Source organism: Ostrea edulis, chromosome 5, assembly GCF_947568905.1.
Source record: "Ostrea edulis chromosome 5, xbOstEdul1.1, whole genome shotgun sequence".
Lineage (NCBI taxonomy): Eukaryota > Metazoa > Mollusca > Bivalvia > Ostreida > Ostreidae > Ostrea > Ostrea edulis.
Genome location: NC_079168.1, coordinates 87,344,864 through 87,369,372, shown reverse-complemented (window position 1 = coordinate 87,369,372; position 24,509 = coordinate 87,344,864). Strand labels below are relative to the sequence as shown.

The following is a 24,509-nucleotide window of genomic DNA, read 5'->3' as shown; positions in this document are numbered from 1 at the left end:
CTATTTGACTGATGACTAATTGTTTGATAGATAACTAATAGTATGATAGACAGCTAATAGTCTGATAGATAACTAATAGTCTGATAGATAGCTAATAGTCTGATAGATAACTAATAGTCTGATAGATAGCTAATAGTCTGATAGATAACTAATAGTCTGATAGACAGATAATAGTTTGATAGATAACTAATAGTCTGATAGATAACTAATAGTCTGATAGACAGCTAATAATCTGATAGATAGCTAATAGTCTGATAGATAGCTAATAGTCTGATAGATATCTAATAGTCTGATAGACAGCTAATAGTCTGATAGATAACTAATAGTCTGATAGACAGCTAATAGTCTGATAGATAACTAATAGTCTGATAGATAACTAATAGTCTGATAGACAGCTAATAGTCTGATAGACAGCTAATAATCTGATAGATAACTAATAGTCTGATAGACAGATAATAGTTTGATAGATAACTAATAGTCTGATAGATAACTAATAGTCTGATAGACAGCTAATAATCTGATAGATAGCTAATAGTCTGATAGATAGCTAATAGTCTGATAGACAGCTAATAGTCTGATAGATAACTAATAGTCTGATAGACAGCTAATAACCTGAGAGACAGCTAATAGTCTGATAGATAGCTAATAACCTGAGAGACAGCTAATAGTCTGATAGATAGCTAGTCTGATATACAGCTAATAGTCTGATAGACAGCTAATAGCCTGATAAACAGCTAATAGTCAGATAGATAACTAATAGTCTGATAGATAGCTAATAACCTGAGAGACAGCTAATAGTCTGATAGACAGCTAGTCTGATAGACAGCTAATAGTCTGATAGATAGCTAATAGTATGATAAATAGCTAATAGTCTGGTAGACAGCTAATAGTCTGATAGAAGACTAATTGTCTGATAGATAACTAATTCTTTGATAGTTGACTGATTCTTTGATAGATGACTAATTGTCTGATAGTTGACTAATTGTCTGATAGATGACTAGTTGTCTGATAGTTGACTAATTGTCTGATAGATGACTAATTGTCTGATAGATGACTAATTGTTTGATAGATGACTAATTGTCTGATAGATAACTAATTCTTTGATAGATGACTAATTGTCTGATAGATGACTAATTGTTTGATAGATGATTAATTGTCTGATAGATGACTAATCGTTTGATAGATGACTAATTGTCTGATAGGTAACTAATTCTTTGATAGATGACTAATTGTCTGATAGATGACTAATTGTCTGATATATAACTATAGTTTGTAATTGTCTGATAGATAACTAATGGTTTGATAGATGACTAATTGTCTGACAGGTAACTAATTGTCTGATTTGATGATGAATTGTAAGATGACTAATTGTCTGATAGATAACTAATTGTCTGATAGATGACTAATTGTTGGATAGATAACTAATTGTCTGATGACTAATTGTTTTTGCCTTCATCACAGGAAAATAACATATTTTTTATAATAAGAAAACTAAAGTCAACACCATTTTCATCGACATATCATAATAACTTCACACTCTTACCAAGCGTTAAAAGGTTCATGCCATGTCTATATCTTTAAAAATCTACATTCATTGAATCTTTTCTCTTATATTTCTATGGAAATTGACATTGCTTTCATCTACGACAATGAATGCATGTTTGTTGCAAACTATAGTTCAATCCGCTTTTTTAATTCTTCCTGTCTGTGTAATAATTACCAAATATGAAGCGTCATCAAGGTCAAAGGGTGCTTTGGCTGTTACGTTTAACTTAACGAATGGGTCAACCATATGATATTTAGTATTCAAATTTAGTTTAAATTCTTAAAACAATGCATAAAAATATAAATATAAACAATAAAATGTCTTTTTTGTTCTTTCACCTGGTGATGAAGATAGCAATCATTGCAAAATTTTTTACATAACCCGTGTAAGTGGGTTATAAATTTTTTCTGCAATATGCTAGCTACCTTCATCACCCAATGAAACAACAAAGAAAGCATTTGATTGTTTAGATAGCTTCACAGTAAAAAATCTTGTACCTTCCAATTCAGACAGCGAACCCACTGGTTTTCTGAGATTACTCGAGAAGTAGCGTCTAAAGTCTTGGGAAACTGCCATTTTACACACTGAATTAGTATAGGGATCCACAACTTGTCATACGTTCTGAAAAGAAATGGTTGATACTCAATAAAAATCAACTAAAACAATTTAAGACTCATCTTGTAATGCGTGTTGGGTCTAGGAATAAAATTAAATGACCCCACATGCTCTGGGTTTCAAGAGAATTCAGCAGTAAAGTTCCATTTACATAAATTAATTTGTTTAAATGTGATCACATGAACGATTTATACAGGTTAGATATTTTGAAAACTTTAACAAGGACAATATTACACACACATCTAAAATAAACTTCATGAACTAAAAAATGTCTAAAAAAAAAAATACACTGAACAATTTTAGGATATCTACAAATCCGTAGGACTGCCCACAAAAATTACTCTTATTGCGGAATCATATAAATTCTTTAAGGCCAAATTATTTGTTGCCATTATTTTACAGATTTGTTACAATGTATAAATTTTGTGGACACTGAAACATTTTTATTGTGTATTTGTTATGGTTTGAAATTTATTGGATATCCACGAATATTTGGCCCTAAGAAATCTCATAATTCAAAAGTATTTGTTTTTAAGGATCAATTCACCTGGTGCAAATAATGAACAAGCTGTAAGTTCTGCAATGCTTGTTTCGAGAATTTTTCACCCATATTGAGAAGTCACCAGCTCTAAGCGATGACACCAAATCTAGACCCATGCATGCTTAGCACCCAGGGCAGTGAGGACTCTTTAACGTGCCAATGCCTGTTGCAATGTGGGACCTCCATTTTTAAAGCAATACAAGCTGTAACTGACGGCAAATAAATTGAAAAATAAAAGAACAAATATTTAACATATTTGTGATTGAATACAAATAATAGAATCAGAATGAATCTGAAGCAATAAACCCGGCCGTCAAATCAGCAGAAAATGTCGATTCACGAATCATTGTCATCCTGTCAGTAATTCCTGCTCGTAATCTCTGATGTGCTTTGACCTCGAAGGTCACCAGTTCGGAAAAAGCGAAAGAGAGGCACTGAGCATGTGTCAGATCTGTAAACAATTTATCATGCCAATTTTATAGAAAATTCACCATCAAAATTTTATTTGAGCAGCACATTTGCATAATCATTACTTTCTTACACTTAATGTACTTCTTGTCATTCATGAAATGATGTAATATTTTAAAACAAACCACATGTGTATTTACTCACGTCAGTTTCCGTCTCTGTATATAACCTCGGTCTTCAGCAACCTGATTATGTTCGGCAATTCTCGTTCCCATATGTCCTTGTATATGACACAATGGCAGTTTAAACGAAACCCTCATTGTAGGTATATTCCCTTGTTAATTTTGCTGAATTTTTCTTCAGATCTTGGGGATTATATTAGTTATACCGATAGGTGTTATTTAATGCATAATTGGATAGTTGAAAAAATACCGTCAGTTACAGCTTGTATTGCTTTAAGGTCATATCCAAAAGACCTGTGATTCTCACTTCTAAATGATGGGCATTTGACAAAGAGCAATCACTATCTATGTTTACTTCTAATTAAGTTTGACACGGCCATTGGATGACGTTTTGGTTACGAAGTGAATGCTCTACCACTGAGCTGACCTACCGCGATCAGGACGTCTGCAATGTTGTAAAATTTAATATATACAACTACAGTAATGCACACTTATAGCCAAGTGCTGGGGACAAACAATTTTCATTCGTTATATAAATGTAATTTGCTATATACAATAAGTTCATAATATGTTTAAACCTACAGGAAATAAAAATCACTTATGAATTCATTATAAAAATGTTCGCTGTATAACCACGTTTTATTGTTCATAAATTTCAACTTACTTTTGAGGTTTTGCATGCTCCCTGTATTCATACATCATTTCTGCAATTAGCTCCCCAGTCTTACTTAGCCGGGGTCCCTTTTGGAGTATCTCCAGAGCGACTGGTGCCCAGGTCTCAAACAGTTTAGGCTCTTTCTGTGTATAACCAATACATATCTTTGTAAATCTGACATACATGAACTAAGAAGATCTGATTAATTCAATTTCATAATTATCTTAAGTACTTTAAAAAAAACTTATTTTAAATAGGGGGGATTAAATTAAAACAAGGAGGCACTGTATGATGATAATATAATGATGAATTATGGTTGAAGCACACTGATCAACCAAAATTCAACTGTTGATTCATGACTTCATGCAGCTTCTCCACTGTCAACTTCCCATATTTATTTAGCAATATTCCATTATCACCTGCATGTGAAGTTTATGTCTTGCAATTGATTTGATGCATGAGAGCATGTTCTGATCAATTTTAAATCAGACTATGGACAATAAGTTAATGTTACTGGAGTGTCAATCATCTTGTTTAGGGTAAGCATTTCACAAATTCTATGGTTGTTATACATGTAATGATCTAATTTGCAAATACAAAAATTAAATGCAAGCTATATCAATCACTGGGTAGAATTTGTCTGACATGTTTCATACTGATTGTTAGGGCATTCTTTACATACTGATTTTGACTACGGATTACTTTATTTACCTGATCACAATATAGGGGTCATGGTAGGTGTGACCAGTTAATATAGAGGATGCTTATTCCTCCGAGGCACCTGATCCCACCTCTGGTGTTTCCAGGGTCTGTGTTTGCCCAACTCTCTATTTTGTATTCTGTATTTATGAATTTGATCACTTTCCATTGTCTTTTTCCTTGATGGAATGACAAATACATGTAGATGGACACTTTACTGACTGAATGTCAGACTGCATGATGTTTGTATGACAGACTGATGACTGTAGAAATTACCCGCAGAGAGTGACCCTTACTTACAGCACAACCTTGTTCTATCTCCACAATCATTTATACTATTATATCAGAAACATGGGGGAAACATAATAATCTATTACACAAAATGTACTTCTATACACAGTTTTGAATTTGGGTTTAAAAAAAACACACATCAATGAAGTTCATGTTGTAGCTAATACCTTAATTTGTTCTTTCCGAACAAGGCAATACAAATCTTCAAAAGAAGAAATGAGACGGGGAAATTTGGTCACTTTAGAATAGGTGGCCACCTCCTTCAGAAACTGAAGTGTACTTCCATATACAGAAATAGGATTATCCCTTTCTCTAGAAAAGAAAGCCAAATTGATATAATGTGATTGATTTAAGAATTCCATTATGAATGGTTGATATACAATCATTTTCCAACTTATGTACCTGCAAAACGTACTTAAGATATCTGCTTTTGGTATACCAGTATATATAATCATGTGGTGTGTTTTGTAAACTGAATAAATGTATATAGTATTACGTGATGTATCTTAATCTTTCAATCATTACATTGAAAATTCCATTGATAAATATGGCAAGCCCTTTTACTATTTATTCGTAGAATAAGATATCTCTTTAAATAAGAGAGATATTTCTATTGGTTAAAGAGATATCTCTGTAAGTTAGAGAGATATCTTTTTACACTAGGGAGATATCTCTTTAACCAAAAGAGATATCTCTTTTGTTTAAAGAGATATCTCTTTAAACAAATGAGATATCTCTTTACACTTGGGAGATATATCTTTCTCTTTGAGAGATATCTTTCAAAGCTAGAAAGATATCTCTCAAAGAGAAAGAGATATCTCTCTAGCATAAAGAGATATCTCTCTATCGATGTAAAAATAAATATCTCTTTAAGTTAGAGAGATATCTCTTTAAATTTTCAAAAAGAGATATCTCTTTAACCTAAAGAGATATCTCTTTAGATTTTTCCCCCGGTGATCATAATGACTTCTCCCTGTTGCATTGTCATTGAAATGATGTAACCCTATTTTTTAACCAAGCAAAATACTTCTAGTGTACAAATGGCGGGAAAGATTGAAGAGGTTGTTGGGGGTAACATTGTCAAGTTGCCGAGAGGCAAAATCTAGTCTAGCTTGCATATTTCATTAATTTATTGTCTTTGTTTTTTGTTACCTGTATACATTTTACATGCGGTAAAAGCAAAATCTTCCCACGGGATTGCAGCAATCAGGGTATTGCTAAAACGCGGAACGGAAAAGATTCAAATGATTAATGTAGATAAGATAACGGTAAAAATCGGGGTGTGTGTGTGTGATTCATTTTGATTAAAATCAACAATTTGGGAATTGTTTACAAGCAATAAAACAACTTTATCTTAAAATTTTGCATCATAAATTGAGTAAGCGAATTTAGTAAAACGTTAGTATAAGAATTTACAAGGCATTTTACAAGAATTTTGAAATTTTGGCATTGACAGAGGTGTTAGCGAGCAGTGACACCTATGGGTAGAGAATGAAAAGAACACACGTGGTTTATAACACCCCCCCCCCAACATTCCCCCCCCCCCCCCCCCCCCCCCCCCGGTGGCAAAACGTCATTAATGCACATGTACATGTATTTACACATAATACCGTGTATGTGTGTACTTACAACAGGGAGTGTGATATGTATAAAACAATAAATAATAATTCATGATCTTATTTAGTCACCTTGTGTTTGATTTATTATTTTTTAACTAACAGGAGATTTAGTAACCGCAGCACTCCAATCCTAAATAGGGAGAACTTCTGGCGGTTAATTTTTAAACTAAATACTTGTATAGAATTCCGTGTTAGCTTGTTAGCTATTTCATATATTATGAAATAAATCTGTTAATACCTCTTACTATTGGTCGTAAACTTCACCCTAGTTAACATTGGTATTATAATATATTTTCCGTTTTCCGTTCCGTTCCATTTTCCGTTGCGTTTTAGTAACACCCCAGCCATCATGGTAAGATTTGCTTTGGCGGGCTTCCGTTTTAGGGAGAATTCCTTAAGTATTCAAACTAATAAAAATATTGGAAAGAGATATCTCTTTCTCTTTGAGAGATATCTCTTTTTCAACGATTAAAGATATATCTCTTATACTTTGAGAGATATCTCTCTAGGAATTCTTAGAGAGATATCTCTTTAAGTGAAAGAGATATCTCTTTAAGTGAAAGAGATATCTCTTTAAGTGAAAGAGATATCTCTTAAAGTATAAGATATATCTCTCTAAGTGAAAGAGATATCCCTTAAAGTGAAAGAGATATCTCTCTAAGTTTAAGAGATATCTCTTACAGTAAAAGAGATATCTCTTTAAGTGTAAGAGATATCTCTAAAAGTAAAAGAGATATCTCTCTAAGTGAAAGAGATATCTCTCTAAGTGAAAGAGATATTTCTCTAAGTGAAAGAGATATTTCTTATTTAGAGAAATATCTCTTAAGATTAAAAGATATCTCTCATTTTAAAGAGATATCTCTTTAAAATAAGAGATATCTCTTTGATTTAAAGAGATATCTTATTTTTCAAATAAATAGTAAAAGGGCTTGTCATAGATAAAGAACATCAAAATATTATATAATTTTCAAATAGTAGTACATGTACTACAAAGTTGTATCATAAAATTCCTTCCCTAAGTCTGTTAAATAAAATTCTAAATACCCTCTAGCCATTGATCATGGTACATGTATATACAGAGCATGTTTGACAGTTGCTGTCCTAATATAGTGAAATATATCAAATAAAGCATCCTTACATGACTTTCATGCTCTGCTTAACCATTGTTTTAGTGAGATCAAGCATCTCATTTCTCTGTGGGAAGGCTGGGTCAAATATGAACTCTTGGAGTGTTTTAAAAATGGATTTCAGGTAATCAATATCCTTAAGTTCCTGAAAGTCACATTCATGAATATTCATCATCAACTCAACATGTATATGTAAGCATGGTCACATATATAGTAAAATTATTCTTACGAGTATATAAGAGCAAGAAATCTTAATAATTCTCCAAAAAATTATACAACACAATAGATACTAAAAACTTAATAGGATATGTAGCATGAACATGAATGCAACTACCTTGAATATATGACAGTCCTTAATGATGTCCAGTGCCCTGTCGTGCCCCCGCTTTACCTCTAAGGAGTGAAATGGGGGAACGTGTGGCATCTTTGTGAGGTAGAAAATGCACAGATCTATGACCTCTTTCTGTAGCTTCTCTGGTCTGTCCTTTCTGAAACATAAATCCTATATACATCAGCTTCAATATCAAAGGAAGACTTTAAATTTAAAATTTGATGATAGTTGGGGTGATTTTGAAATTAGGCAACTATCTTCATTTACCTGGCCACTCTATCTTGACCATGTCATGGTTAAATGTCTTCACTTAATTTATACTTGCTTGCATTTATTTTGAGCACATCATTATAGTTAATTACTTGCTTCCATTTATCTTGAGCATATCATGGGTAAATGTTTTCACTTAATTACTTGCTTACATTTATTTTGAGCACGTCATTAGTTAATTACTTGCTTACATTTATCTTGAGCATGTCATTATTTAATTACTGATGCTTACATTTATCTTAAACATATCATGGGTAAAATGTGTTTCATTTATTCTTGATTCCTCTTATCAATTTAGTTGTTTCATTGAATTTTGACATCATTATAGGATGCAGGCTCCGGTATTGCTAGGATTACTGATGCTCAAGTTGTTTAGGTATGGTATTGTTATATGTTGATTCAATGGATATTTTTTATGATGGGTAATAATAAAATTCTAGTCTGAGAAAACATGTTGAGAAAGACAGCCAAATAGTGAACCAATATTAAACTGCAGGCACAACATTTGAGCTGTTTTAAATTCAATGTACAAATTTTCAAGCCTTGTTTTCAAAATTTACAGAATTAAATTTATAGAAACAATTACTGTAAATTCCTGATTATATGTGAGGAATTTAATATTGCATTATTTAGCAAGAAACATCATTCACAAAATAAAAATTATTTGCTTTCATTTTTATATTGCTAAACCACATCTAAAAACTCTTGATCAACGTCAGATCACTCGTGTATTTATGTTCTCGCGATTTGACATGTACGAGTCATTTGCGATCTAAAGTACTTGCATAAAATACGGAATACACAATAGTACACACATTTTTAAAACCATGCATTTTCAGAACTTTCCTAAAATATAACTGTTAATAAAATGTCGTCAATCCTAATCCTTTTGCTTGAGCTTATGATTCCCATATGAAAATAAACTGTTGCTGTATATACTATATATACTATATATATAACCTTATAAACTCGAGAATAAAAATAAGGGTCAGAATGCCCAGTGATACGGATTGCACAGGTGTTGATTTAAGCAGTTTTTGCATATTTTCACTTACTCTATGAGACTTTGAATATGTGACGGATATACCCTGTCATCTCCCTTTCCCTTTTTTGATGCACCAATAAATTTTCTAAAACCATTTTCTTCCAGGTCCTGTAAATATCATTCATAATACATTATAATATATGTTTTAATTCAACAACATGTGTTTGTAAAAGACTGATGCCCCTGTACGTAAGCAGCAATTTAGTAATTCGGATACCCAAACACTGATTGGCACCTTAGGAATACACATGTGAAATATGGAAGCCTAATTATCACTATAAACCATTCAAAAGTTAAAATAGCCTATAAGTTACCGGTAAAGTTTTTCAAAAGTATGTCACACTCCAACGAAGGTCATGACGTAAACAATTTTGGTACCAAAAAATAGCCCTTGTCACAAGGAATATATACAAGTGCAATATGAAAGCCCTAGAACTAATCATTCAAAAGTTATGGCCATGCTAGGTTAAATTTTTGCAGACACAGACAAGCAAACCAAAAACTATATGTCCTTGAATCTCTAAAATCTCCAAGAAGGGATAATTTAAAAAATAAGTTTTTCCCCTTGAATGAAAATCTGAGGTATATGATTTCTTTAATTTTGGGAATAGAAACTGGTTCTGAAGATAAAACTTATACAATAAAAAAAGAGTCCCATGAGCCATCCATGACAATGCTGAATCACCAAAGACAGTGACCATCGCAGCTCATACTGAAGGCACACAAAAGTGTAACTCTTTAAACCCTGTTTAGGACCTGTGGCTACAGGCCTGGAAGTGGACCAAATAAAGATACTGAAACTTAATTAGAGTTAAATTTATACACCAAAATAAGCCTATTGCCCTTCATGATCACCTGGGTATAAATCACACACAAAAACCTTGCCTGAGTATTGTAGTAAGTGTTACATGTTGTTGATGCAATGTGACACTGTAGCTTTCAAAATTGCAGAATGGATTGTTCAATCATTACCTATATCATCTGGTCATAAAGCCATCAATGTGCCAAGTATGATACACAATGCTCACCTGAGTCAATCTTCAGAAGATTTAAAAAAAAAGATTTTTACCCTCTTCCACAAAAAGTTTTGAACCCGTATTATGACACAGTAAGATATGTAAGCAATTCACAGATAGCAATACACATGACAAACAATCAATGTTACATCACCAGGGCTTGAAGCTAACTTTTTATGTCACCAGTCCAGTCGGACTGATGGGGTATAATTTCAACCAGTTCGCAGAAAAATTTACCAGTCCAACAGAGTTTTCCAGAAATAATCAAACATATTTCGTTAATGTTATTAAAATGAAATTTAACTCAATATGCCTCAGACAACACTTATTATGTTGGATTTATATTTACGAATCAAATTCATCTGATATCTACAGATCAAAGCATGCCAAATATGTGTATAAGATTTCATAAGTATATTTTCCAAAATGATGCTTTAGAAAATTAACCAGTCCCATCGGACTGACTAAAACAAATGTCAGTCCGCCAGACTTTTAACCAGTCACAGACTGATGGGCATATGTAAATTTCAAGCCCTGCATCACCTGGTGCACTTTACAAGTTATACGACACATTTTATGCTTTGATAGGTGGATCAAGCACCCACCCACCCCACCCACCAGTGAAAATATATTCTATAACGAAACACCAAAATTTGCAAATACTTGACATAGTACATTATTCGCATATAATATACCGTTGTATCAGAGTTCGTATTGAATTTTTATTGTTAGTGCTTTCTGTGACTTTACTAATGTAAGAATTAATATCGTCATGAAAAATAATTGTCGAACAAAAAGTATTGCACACGTTTATATTTTTATTTTCAGTTTCATAGATGGGGTAACAACTGATATGTGCTGAAATGTAAAAAATGTAATATTCAACCAAAAAAAAAAAAAAAAAAAAAAAAAAAAAAAGTTAAAGTCTTGGGTTGTCAAGGAGGTCCCCCATAACAAGTTTTATTGTACAATATAAGTAAATTTTTTTTCAGTGTGCTCAGCCAATCAAATTGCATATTACAAGTATCTAAATTATACATAGACTTTAAGTGCATACTGATATATATATATTCAGATTCCTCCAGGGTTTGTTTAAGGTCTTGATTTCAAGGGCCGGGGCCTTTCCAATTGGGAAAAATAGCGACATTAATGCTTGAAATTGGGAAAAATGTTTCATACAAAGAAATAGGTAAAAACCCAATTCAGAGTGCTTTAAGGTATAATTTGGCTCCTTCAGACTTTCAATTTGGTCAAAGCTTACCTAATTCAAATGCAGAGGCCAAAAAATTAGGTTTACTTAAGAATTTTGAAGCAAAAATTGTATATGTAATCTGTGGGCCTGTGAAGAAGAATTATAAACGATTTGGCTACCCTTCTTGATTTGTTTTCATTGTTTGGGAATTTCAAAGCGAAAATTGGGGAAAATACCTGCTTTTTAGCATTGGGAATGGGGCCTTATTTCGGCCCCCTACAGACCCTAAAAAAAATCCCTGTCCTCGCTCATTTTTTTCAGTGGAGTCACTGGAGTGCATGTGTGGTGGTGGTGGTTGTGGGGAGGGGTTCAAATCCCTAATAGCTACAATGTTGCTTACGTATTCTACATGTTACATGTAAATACCTCCAAGAAGTCTCCGAAGTCGACATCATCGTCATCTGAATCATCGCATTTGTAATGAGGATCATAACTGGAAAAGTTAGATTTCACAAAACTTGCCTACAAAATACATGCATATTTACATGAATGGTCTTCATTCTGTATACTTCGTGTCCTTTAACAGTACATGCGTGAACATATTGATAATTTAAATACATTCATCATCGTTAAAAATAGATCTCTCTCTACAATCCAAAAATTACACCGTCGCCTTGATTTCAATAGTCTCATACGAAATTCTTTTAAAGTAAATCCACAGAGTTCGAAATTTTATCAATAAACTCAATAAAATTCACTCGATTGACCAAGCCATGACTTTTGAGTCGATCGAGTGAATATATGGACGATATTGATTTTTTAAACGTGGAGCAGTAGATTTAGATAAAATTACCATTTTGAATATTTGAGAGAAATCCCCAGTCGTAAGTTTAGTAAATCTGAAACATCATCTAGAACAAACAATAGTTTGAATCGCCTGGTGGGTGTAGACCATGCACTAAGTACTATTACTGTAAGTATAAAAGACAATAACTGGGCCAAAAACGGCTTCCTTCTCAACGGAATAAATTTTTGTACACCGACCCCGATGAAAATAAAGGTGAGAGGAATTTTCGTTTTACGAAATGATTAAAGTAATTCCACCCTCCTGTGATGTCATCAGATTTTGCAAAATCAATGATTTATTTAGATTTATGCATGATAGGAACATAAATTTTGTTGCAGTCATTTCTGATAGTTATTGTAAAAAATCTTGTTAAAAATAAACTATTTTAAAAATGAATAATCAATGCATTGAATCCAAGGGCAATAACTCTGTTTCTATTTATTTCTTTACCAAGTCTATTATGCGATAGATTTCCTTTATCTTTTACAAATATTTTGTATATTTTTGTGAAGATTCATGCAGTTTCATGAAATGCATTGTCATGAATGCTACGTACCATATCGTCATAACCAGTTTGTATGTTTGATAACGCAGTTTAAGGAAAATTGCAATTTTCTGATGTTGATCAATGATTCTGTTTATGTACGTCTCGTATCTTAAAAAGTGTGATGACCTATGTATTTTATTTGATAATTTATTAGTTTTAGCTGTAATGAATGGGAATAAATACATTTTTCAAACTTGTATCTGATAAAACTGCGAGTATGGAGAATGCGGAGACTGAAATTATTTTAAAAAATCGATTCAATAATAGAAATGGCCGGTTTGCTTTAAAATATGTTATCTATCATAAATACAGCAGTACAAAACGTTCTTTGAACATCGGAAGGCCTCGGGTACCAGGCTATTATTAAACTGGCCTTAAGGGTGGGGTGGGGGGGGGGCTTTAAAAATGTCACCTGTATATCTTCAATGTATTTATAACATCTATAATTAAAAGCTGTAAGAGGAATTGGTTACACAAAGTAGTTAATATGCTTAAATCAAATTACTGAAAGTACTGAGAAGCGCTTAAGGCGATGCTGTATGGATATACAATTTATCACTTAAGGTTACTTAAGGTTCCATTTCTGATTCAGGAAAAGTCTTTTTCATCTTCATCAGACTCTGTCTAATAGTCGATTCCACTTCCGGTGATGTTTGATTTCTGGTCGTCGTACAGGAGTTCTCTATTCTTCCAGTGTTTGTCTAATCTGTTGTTGAAGGTGTTGACAGTTGCTGCATTGACTGCATTACTCAGGTAAGTTGTTCCATAATTTTGGCACTCTTATGGCGAGCGAGTTTTTTCCGCAGTTCAGTACTTGCTCTTTGTGGATATATCTTCAAACTGTTTCCCCGTACCCCATGTTCTAGTTGACACATCTTTCCATAATTTTACGAACGGTGTTGTCTCTCGATCATACTTCCCACTGAAAATTTTGTAAAGTGTGATCATACATGTATATCCACGTGCTCTTCTGAAGCTAAGTGTTGGAAGTTTCAGTTTTTTAGTCTTTCAGAGTAAGTCAAGTTCTTGAACCCCGGTAATTGTTTTGTGATCCTTCTTTGTACATTTTCAATCATATCCAGGTGCTTTATTTCATACAGATGCCAAACTGAGCTTGCGAATTCCAAATGTGTACGAACCAAGGTCTTGTATAAAGGTACAAATGTTGTTGGATCAAGGAACTGAAAAGTCCTTCTTAGCATTGCAAATATAGTTTGCTTTATTGATTTTTTTATTTCACTGATATGTCTGTCAGTCAAAGTTGAGTTCAGAGTCAATAACAACACCAATGTCTTTCTTTTCTTTTACATTTTGTAGTGGTTTTGATTTTAGTGTGTATGTTATATCTGGTTCTGGTCTGAGTTTACCAATATGCATGTGCTTACATTTTTCTGGATGAAATTTAAGTAGCCAGGTTTCACTCCATATTGAAAGTTTATTAAGGCCTGTTTGTAGTTGTACTGTATCGTTTATTAAGGCCTGTTTGTAGTTGTACTGTATCTGTTTGTAGTTGTGCTGTATCTGTTTGTAGTTGTGCTGTATCTGTTTGTAGTTGTACTGTATCTGTTTGTAGTTGTACTGTATCTGTTTGTTGTTGTACTGTATCTGTTTGTTGTTGTACTGTATCTGTTTGTACTTGTACTGTATCTGTTTGTAGTTGTACTGTATCTGTTTGTAGTTGTACTGTATCTGTTTGTTGTTGTACTGTATCTGTTTGTTGTTGTACTGTATCTGTTTGTTGTTGTACTGTATCTGTTTGTAGTTGTACTGTATCTGTTTGTAGTTGTACTGTATCTGTTTGTAGTTGTGCTGTATCTGTTTGTAGTTGTACTGTATCTGTTTGTTGTTGTACTGTATCTGTTTGTAGTTGTGCTGTATCTGTTTGTAGTTGTACTGTATCTGTTTGTAGTTGTACTGTATCTGTTTGTTGTTGTACTGTATCTGTTTGTAGTTGTGCTGTATCTGTTTGTAGTTGTACTGTATCTGTTTGTAGTTGTACTGTATCGTTTATTAAGGCCTGTTTGTAGTTGTACTGTATCTGTTTGTAGTTGTACTGTATCTGTTTGAAGTTGTACTGTATCTGTTTGTAGTTGTACTGTATCTGTTTGTAGTTGTACTGTATCTGTTTGTAGTTGTACTGTATCTGTTTGTAGTTGTACTGTATCTGTTTGTAGTTGTACTGTATCTGTTTGTAGTTGTACTGTATCTGTTTGTAGTTGTGCTGTATCTGTTTGTAGTTGTACTGTATCTGTTTGTAGTTGTGCTGTATCTGTTTGTAGTTGTACTGTATCTGTTTGTTGTTGTACTGTATCTGTTTGTAGTTGTGCTGTATCTGTTTGTAGTTGTACTGTATCTGTTTGTTGTTGTACTGTATCTGTTTGTAGTTGTACTGTATCTGTTTGTAGTTGTACTGTATCTGTTTGTAGTTGTACTGTATCTGTTTGTTGTTGTACTGTATCTGTTTGTACTTGTACTGTATCTGTTTGTTGTTGTACTGTATCTGTTTGTAGTTGTACTGTATCTGTTTGTAGTTGTACTGTATCTGTTTGTAGTTGTGCTGTATCTGTTTGTAGTTGTACTGTATCTGTTTGTTGTTGTACTGTATCTGTTTGTAGTTGTACTGTATCTGTTTGTAGTTGTACTGTATCTGTTTGTAGTTGTACTGTATCTGTTTGTAGTTGTACTGTATCTGTTTGTTGTTGTACTGTATCTGTTTGTACTTGTACTGTATCTGTTTGTAGTTGTACTGTATCTGTTTGTAGTTGTACTGTATCTGTTTGTTGTTGTACTGTATCTGTTTGTAGTTGTACTGTATCTGTTTGTAGTTGTACTGTATCTGTTTGTTGTTGTACTGTATCTGTTTGTAGTTGTACTGTATCTGTTTGTAGTTGTACTGTATCTGTTTGTAGTTGTACTGTATCTGTTTGTTGTTGTACTGTATCTGTTTGTAGTTGTACTGTATCTGTTTGTTGTTGTACTGTATCTGTTTGTAGTTGTGCTGTATCTGTTTGTAGTTGTGCTGTATCTGTTTGTAGTTGTACTGTATCTGTTTGTAGTTGTACTGTATCTGTTTGTAGTTGTACTGTATCTGTTTGTAGTTGTACTGTATCGTTTATTAAGGCCTGTTTGTAGTTGTGCTGTATCTGTTTGTTGTTGTACTGTATCTGTTTGTAGTTGTACTGTATCTGTTTGTTGTTGTACTGTATCTGTTTGTAGTTGTACTGTATCTGTTTGTAGTTGTACTGTATCTGTTTGTAGTTGTACTGTATCGTTTATTAAGGTCTGTTTGTACTTGTACTGTATCTGTTTGTTGTTGTACTGTATCTGTTTGTAGTTGTACTGTATCTGTTTGTAGTTGTACTGTATCGTTTATTAAGGTCTGTTTGTACTTGTACTGTATCTGTTTGTAGTTGTACTGTATCTGTTTGTAGTTGTACTGTATCTGTTTGTAGTTGTACTGTATCTGTTTGTTGTTGTACTGTATCTGTTTGTAGTTGTACTGTATCTGTTTGTAGTTGTACTGTATCTGTTTGTAGTTGTACTGTATCTGTTTGTACTTGTACTGTGTCTGTTTGTAGTTGTACTGTATCTGTTTGTTGTTGTACTGTATCTGTTTGTACTTGTACTGTATCTGTTTGTTGTTGTACTGTATCTGTTTGTAGTTGTACTGTATCTGTTTGTAGTTGTACTGTATCTGTTTGTAGTTGTGCTGTATCTGTTTGTTGTTGTACTGTATCTGTTTGTAGTTGTACTGTATCTGTTTGTAGTTGTACTGTATCTGTTTGTAGTTGTACTGTATCTGTTTGTAGTTGTACTGTATCTGTTTGTAGTTGTACTGTATCTGTTTGTACTTGTACTGTATCTGTTTGTAGTTGTACTGTATCTGTTTGTTGTTGTACTGTATCTGTTTGTAGTTGTACTGTATCTGTTTGTAGTTGTACTGTATCTGTTTGTAGTTGTACTGTATCTGTTTGTAGTTGTACTGTATCTGTTTGTAGTTGTACTGTATCTGTTTGTTGTTGTACTGTATCTGTTTGTAGTTGTACTGTATCTGTTTGTTGTTGTACTGTATCTGTTTGTAGTTGTACTGTATCTGTTTGTAGTTGTACTGTATCTGTTTGTTGTTGTACTGTATCTGTTTGTAGTTGTACTGTATCTGTTTGTAGTTGTACTGTATCTGTTTGTAGTTGTGCTGTATCTGTTTGTAGTTGTGCTGTATCTGTTTGTAGTTGTACTGTATCTGTTTGTAGTTGTACTGTATCTGTTTGTAGTTGTACTGTATCGTTTATTAAGGTCTGTTTGTAGTTGTACTGTATCTGTTTGTAGTTGTACTGTATCTGTTTGTAGTTGTACTGTATCTGTTTGTTGTTGTACTGTATCTGTTTGTAGTTGTACTGTATCTGTTTGTTGTTGTACTGTATCTGTTTGTACTTGTACTGTATCTGTTTGTAGTTGTACTATATCTGTTTGTAGTTGTACTGTATCTGTTTGTTGTTGTACTGTATCTGTTTGTTGTTGTACTGTATCTGTTTGTACTTGTACTGTATCTGTTTGTAGTTGTACTATATCTGTTTGTAGTTGAACTGTATCTGTTTGTTGTTGTACTGTATCTGTTTGTAGTTGTACTGTATCTGTTTGTTGTTGTACTGTATCTGTTTGTTGTTGTACTGTATCTGTTTGTAGTTGTACTGTATCTGTTTGTAGTTGTACTGTATCGTTTATTAAGGCCTGTTTGTAGTTGTACTGTATCTGTTTGTTATTGTACTGTATCTGTTTGTAGTTGTACTGTATCTGTTTGTAGTTGTACTGTATCTGTTTGTAGTTGTACTGTATCTGTTTGTAGTTGTACTGTATCTGTTTGTAGTTGTACTGTATCGTTTATTAAGGCCTGTTTGTAGTTGTACTGTATCTGTTTGTAGTTGTACTGTGTCTATTTGTAGTTGTACTGTGTCTGTTTGTAGTTGTACTGTATCTGTTTGTAGTTGTACTGTATCTGTTTGTTGTTGTACTGTATCTGTTTGTACTTGTACTGTATCTGTTTGTAGTTTTACTGTATCTGTTTGTAGTTGTACTGTATCTGTTTGTAGTTGTACTGTATCTGTTTGTTGTTGTACTGTATCTGTTTGTAGTTGTACTGTATCGTTTATTAAGGTCTGTTTGTACTTGTACTGTATCTGTTTGTAGTTGTACTGTATCTGTTTGTAGTTGTACTGTATCTGTTTGTAGTTGTACTGTATCTGTTTGTTGTTGTACTGTATCTGTTTGTAGTTGTACTGTATCTGTTTGTTGTTGTACTGTATCTGTTTGTACTTGTACTGTATCTGTTTGTAGTTGTACTGTATCTGTTTGTAGTTGTACTGTATCGTTTATTAAGGCCTGTTTGTAGTTGTACTGTATCTGTTTGTTATTGTACTGTATCTGTTTGTAGTTGTACTGTATCTGTTTGTAGTTGTACTGTATCTGTTTGTAGTTGTACTGTATCTGTTTGTAGTTGTACTGTATCTGTTTGTAGTTGTACTGTATCGTTTATTAAGGCCTGTTTGTAGTTGTACTGTATCTGTTTGTAGTTGTACTGTGTCTATTTGTAGTTGTACTGTGTCTGTTTGTAGTTGTACTGTATCTGTTTGTAGTTGTACTGTATCTGTTTGTTGTTGTACTGTATCTGTTTGTACTTGTACTGTATCTGTTTGTAGTTGTACTGTATCTGTTTGTTGTTGTACTGTATCTGTTTGTAGTTGTACTGTGTCTGTTTGTAGTTGTACTGTATCTGTTTGTTGTTGTACTGTATCTGTTTGTTGTTGTACTGTATCTGTTTGTAGTTGTACTGTATCTGTTTGTAGTTGTACTGTATCTGTTTGTTGTTGTACTGTATCTGTTTGTAGTTGTACTGTATCTGTTTGTTGTTGTACTGTATCTGTTTGTTGTTGTACTGTATCTGTTTGTAGTTGTACTGTATCTGTTTGTAGTTGTACTGTATCTGTTTGTAGTTGTACTGTGTCTGTTTGTAGTTGTACTGTATCTGTTTGTTGTTGTACTGTATCTGTTTGTTGTTGTACTGTATCTGTTTGTAGTTGTACTGTATCTGTTTGTAGTTGTACTGTATCTGTTTGTTGTTGTACTGTATCTGTTTGTAGTTGTACTGTATCTGTTTGTTGTTGTACTGTATCTGTTTGTAGTTGTACTGTATCGTTTATTAAGGCCTGTTTGTAGTTGTACTGTATCTGTTTGTTGTTGTACTGTATCTGTTTGTAGTTGTACTGTATCTGTTTGTAGTTGTACTGTATCTGTTTGTAGTTGTACTGTATCTGTTTGTAGTTGTACTGTATCGTTTATTAAGGCCTGTTTGTAGTTGTACTGTATCTGTTTGTAGTTGTACTGTATCTGTTTGTAGTTGTACTGTATCTGTTTGTAGTTGTACTGTATCTGTTTGTTGTTGTACTGTATCTGTTTGTAGTTGTACTGTATCTGTTTGTAGTTGTACTGTATCTGTTTGTAGTTGTACTGTATCTGTTTGTTGTTGTACTGTATCTGTTTGTTGTTGTACTGTATCTGTTTGTAGTTGTACTGTATCTGTTTGTAGTTGTACTGTATCTGTTTGTAGTTGTACTGTGTCTGTTTGTAGTTGTACTGTATCTGTTTGTTGTTGTACTGTATCTGTTTGTTGTTGTACTGTATCTGTTTGTAGTTGTACTGTATCTGTTTGTAGTTGTACTGTATCTGTTTGTTGTTGTACTGTATCTGTTTGTAGTTGTACTGTATCTGTTTGTTGTTGTACTGTATCTGTTTGTAGTTGTACTGTATCGTTTATTAAGGCCTGTTTGTAGTTGTACTGTATCTGTTTGTTGTTGTACTGTATCTGTTTGTAGTTGTACTGTATCTGTTTGTAGTTGTACTGTATCTGTTTGTAGTTGTACTGTATCTGTTTGTAGTTGTACTGTATCGTTTATTAAGGCCTGTTTGTAGTTGTACTGTATCTGTTTGTAGTTGTACTGTATCTGTTTGTAGTTGTACTGTATCTGTTTGTAGTTGTACTGTATCTGTTTGTTGTTGTACTGTATCTGTTTGTAGTTGTACTGTATCTGTTTGTAGTTGTACTGTATCTGTTTGTAGTTGTACTGTATCTGTTTGTAGTTGTACTGTATCTGTTTGTTGTTGTACTGTATCTGTTTGTAGTTGTACTGTATCGTTTATTAAGGTCTGTTTGTAGTTGTAGTGTATCTGTTTGTAGTTGTACTGTATCTGTTTGTTGTTGTACTGTATCTGTTTGTAGATGTACTGTATCTGTTTGTAGTTGTACTGTATCTGTTTGTAGTTGTACTGTATCTGTTTGTTGTTGTACTGTATCTGTTTGTAGTTGTACTGTATCTGTTTGTAGTTGTACTGTATCTGTTTGTAGTTGTACTGTATCTGTTTGTAGTTGTACTGTATCGTTTATTAAGGCCTGTTTGTAGTTGTACTGTATCGTTTATTAAGGCCTGTTTGTAGTTGTACTGTATCTGTTTGTAGTTGTACTGTATCTGTTTGTTGTTGTACTGTATCTGTTTGTTGTTGTACTGTATCTGTTTGTAGTTGTACTGTATCGTTTATTAAGGTCTGTTTGTTGTTGTACTGTATCTGTTTGTTGTTGTACTGTATCTGTTTGTAGTTGTACTGTATCTGTTTGTTGTTGTACTGTATCTGTTTGTTGTTGTACTGTATCTGTTTGTAGTTGTACTGTATCTGTTTGTAGTTGTACTGTATCTGTTTGTTGTTGTACTGTATCTGTTTGTACTTGTACTGTATCTGTTTGTAGTTGTACTGTATCTGTTTGTAGTTGTACTGTATCTGTTTGTTGTTGTACTGTATCTGTTTGTAGTTGTACTGTATCTGTTTGTAGTTGTACTGTATCTGTTTGTTGTTGTACTGTATCTGTTTGTAGTTGTACTGTATCTGTTTGTTGTTGTACTGTATCTGTTTGTAGTTGTACTGTATCTGTTTGTAGTTGTACTGTATCTGTTTGTAGTTGTACTGTATCTGTTTGTAGTTGTACTGTATCTGTTTGTTGTTGTACTGTATCTGTTTGTTGTTGTACTGTATCTGTTTGTAGTTGTACTGTATCTGTTTGTTGTTGTACTGTATCTGTTTGTAGTTGTACTGTATCGTTAATGATGTTGAAGATCTTTGTGTCGTCATGTTGGGTAGGTCATTGTCACATTTAAAGTCCAAACTGCTTCCCGTTCATTCATAACCAAATCTGTGTTCAGGTAAATAGATATATTTTTATTCCAAACTTTCACCCATACGTTTAAATCAGGTTTGAAATTGCCGACTAAGCAAGGTCTATTTTTAAATCCTTGTATTCGAACTGGTTTGCGGTGTTTGCTTTGGTCAGTTTGGGCATAGCAGGCACGAGTAATGGACGTCAAAAGTAACTCGAAATTCTTAACATTGTTAGATATTCAGTTTGTTATATTGCTTCAGGCAGGTTCCACTATAGCACTTCTGGGGTAAGCTTATCTACTTCATTACTGATATTAATTTCATTTCAGTTTATTTATAAAACTTCCAAATTTCTTCACTTGCAGTTTATTGTTGACTTTGTTGTGTAAAGTTGGTTCAAGTTTACATATTGTTAATTTGCAAGTACTGTGTATAGTTTTTAAGTATAGAGCATGTGTAAAACTCTCATGAGTACACAGGTAAAGTGACGAGTATTAGTAACAATGTGAAAAAACATTGTCAATTATCATACACCAGTATATGTATTGTGTAGCAAGTAAAGTACATGCACAAGTATATGTATATACTGAGTATTGAGTAATAACATACACTGTATGAAATAATTAGTAGAGTAAAAGTACATATATGAATATATACAGTGTATCGTGGTTGTAGTACAAAAATATACAGTGTAGTAGTGATGCGTACATATGCGCACAAGGTTATGGTACATGTGCAATGTGAGATAACAATATGTATATTTGAAATGTACAACTTGATTTTATAGATCCTTTAAATTTGTTACAAAAGAAATCAAGGAGAAGTAGGAAGTAAGAATGGGAGCCAGAGGAAACGTCTTAGTATTCCAAACGGAGCCACCATTCCAACTGGACCCAAAGTGTACAGCTATTGAAACAACTGCAGTGCCATTAAAGTGACCATCACAAGACTGAGTTTTTAATTATATTTCATTTATTTTTGTAATAATTAGAAACTAAAATGATGTAAAAATAATAGATATGTAAAGTGTAACATTATCTGTTATATTTCCTGACAACAAAACGTATTATGAATATGACGAACAACAGCGGTCCCAAAACGGATCCTTGTGGAATCCCAGATGTCACGTTTGACCAGGATGAGTACTCATTATTGACGGAAACTTGGTGAACTCTTATATTGTAGATAGCTGCTTATCCAACTAAATATTGGTTCCTCGATGCCATATGCTTTTAGTTTGTTCATCAATCTTTTCTGTGGTACTGTATCAAAAGCTTTCATGTAATACGTATACATGTATACAACATCTACAGATTTCCCATTATCTAGAGCTTCTGTCCATCTATCAAGTACGTTTAAAAGTTGGAGTGACGTAGACCTCCCCGAAATGAATCCATACTGTCGGTCAGTAAAGAATTTATCTTTCTTCATATGTTTAACGATGTGTTCCTGTACAAGTGTTTCCATGACTTTGCATACTACCAATGTTAAGTTGACTGGTCTATAGTTACCAGCTCAATATTTTTTTCCTTTGTTGAAGATTGCACTGATTTGCGCTTCTTTCCATCTATTTGGTACCGTCTTTGTTGATAACGATTTTTTGAAAATCAATTGGAGCGGCCCTGCTATTGTATCTGATAGTTCTTTTAGCACTCTCGGGTGTATTTTGTCCGGTCCAGGTGATTTATCTATATTTAGTCCTTTCAATATTTTAGTACGGCTCTCCACGGTAATTTCTTAACTTCCCACGGTCGTTTTAGTGTTGTGTATAGGTAGATCCGGTATAGCATCATCAGGTTCTTGTGTAAATACACTATTGAAAAAATTGGCAAGTATTTCCTGAAGCTTTTCCTTTGTCGCCATTGGTTTTCGGTGAATTTTCGTCGTTTTGGTCATTAAGGAGCTCTCCTATTCCTGATCGTGTTTTTTATTTCGATTTTATGAATTTCCATATTGCCTTCGGATTTTCTTGGCTTTATGTGTGAAGTCCTTTTCATGTTTTTTTTTTCAACTTCCTTGTCTGTGTTTTAACTAATTGGTTTCTTACTGTGTTATATTCAAGTCGAACTTCAGGGTCTTTGGTTGTAATATGTTTCCTGCACAATGCAGGCTTTTTCTTAATTTTCTCTATAATGTCTTTTTGTCCATTAGAAATTCACTCCTTTTCTCTGTTGATATTCCTGGCTTACGACTCGGAATGTACCTTTTCTCCATCTTATTTAGTTTTTCTAAGAATGTTTCCCAGTTTCTGATTATGTCGTCATTTGGATTTAGTACGGTATTCCAGTTGGTGTTTGCTGTCTCCTTGTCGAAGTCAGAGTAGTTTCCTTTACAGTAACACATTCTTGTCCTATTGTTAATTTTCAGTTTCGTATAACAGTTGTAATCAAAATGTGTGACACAATGGTCACTCTTTCCTAATGGGCTCATGTATTCAAGGTCACTGATCATGCTTTCTTCGTTAGTTAACAGAAGATCGGGTATACGTGCGGCGTATCAGATCCTCTCCATCGTGTTACATGTCGATTTAAGAAATTATCTTGAACACATTGCAGGAATTTGCATTCGTCTGATTCGGTGTTGTCATTTTTAGTATTGCATGCTTTCCAGTCTATATCTGGGTAGTTTATATCTCCCATCAGTGAAACGTGTGTGAACTGTTTCTTTGTCGACTCATCTATGAGTTTAGTAAGTCTGAATTATTGTCTTATTTAACATTCTCTGGTCGTGATCTGTATAACAAGGTAACTAATTATGATAGTACTACATATATGATGCTGTATGGATATATAAGTTATAATAGTACTATTAATATATCAAAACAAAATGTTCAATAATTTGCTGCACTTGCTATGTGAAGGAAAGAATAAAGTATTGGAAGTTTGGAACACTTTTTAAAACAATTATAAATGTATGCTATACTAGTATTTAAGATGAGGGTTTCCTTATGAAATATTTTTCATAAAATGGAAAAATGAAAATATTTTATAGCAATTCATATTGTTGTTCGATCTTAATTGTAAGAATGATTTATAACGTAATGGGACTGTTAAATTAATGAAATAACCGCATTTTGCAGTGATATACATATGCATGAAACGTTTGCTGGAATAAATTACAAACTCGTTTTGATATGTGAAAAGTTCACATTTTTATTAAATGACATCTAAGGAGAATAATCGGTTTTTCCTCAACACAATGTTACCACACAATACCACTCAGAGAAACATTTAAAACCATTAAGTGAAATGATAGTATCAGCCATAAGGACGAAGTTACGAAACAATATCACAAGTGTATGTCTCAATAATCTCATAAATGTTATCAAATTATCCCAAAAGAATTTCATTCCTCTGATAAAATGTTAGAAATGTCTCAT

The 24,509-nt window shown here is 33.2% G+C and overlaps 1 protein-coding gene and 1 long non-coding RNA gene across 4 annotated transcripts in view; one reads left to right on the top strand and one right to left on the bottom strand.

Moving 5' to 3' along the window:
- Positions 1–12,592, bottom strand: part of LOC125652678 (uncharacterized) — a 45,386-nt gene extending 32,794 nt beyond the window's left edge. The window contains exons 1-8 of one of the 2 annotated variants that reach the window (XM_048882032.2): positions 12,391–12,592; positions 11,964–12,059; positions 9,340–9,437; positions 8,018–8,171; positions 7,695–7,828; positions 5,105–5,249; positions 3,957–4,090; positions 2,044–2,167 (exon numbers count right to left, since the gene is read on the bottom strand). In XM_048882032.2, the coding sequence (XP_048737989.2) occupies positions 2,044–2,167; positions 3,957–4,090; positions 5,105–5,249; positions 7,695–7,828; positions 8,018–8,171; positions 9,340–9,437; positions 11,964–12,059; positions 12,391–12,393 (888 nt within the window). In that variant the 5' untranslated portion in view covers positions 12,394–12,592. Of the gene's footprint in view, positions 1–2,043; positions 2,168–2,708; positions 3,928–3,956; positions 4,091–5,104; positions 5,250–7,694; positions 7,829–8,017; positions 8,172–9,339; positions 9,438–11,963; positions 12,060–12,390 lie in introns of those variants that run through there. The other variant, XM_056166627.1, reaches the window with a different exon arrangement.
- Positions 12,180–24,171, top strand: LOC125652686 (uncharacterized). Of its 2 annotated transcripts, none has more exons than XR_008803357.1 (3): positions 12,180–12,510; positions 13,524–13,684; positions 21,918–24,171. It is a non-coding gene; the product is annotated as an uncharacterized LOC125652686 (long non-coding RNA). The 2 variants fall into 2 exon arrangements; XR_007361653.2 differs by lacking the exon at positions 12,180–12,510 and adding an exon at positions 12,843–12,960.
- Positions 24,172–24,509: the final 338 nt, after the last annotated feature.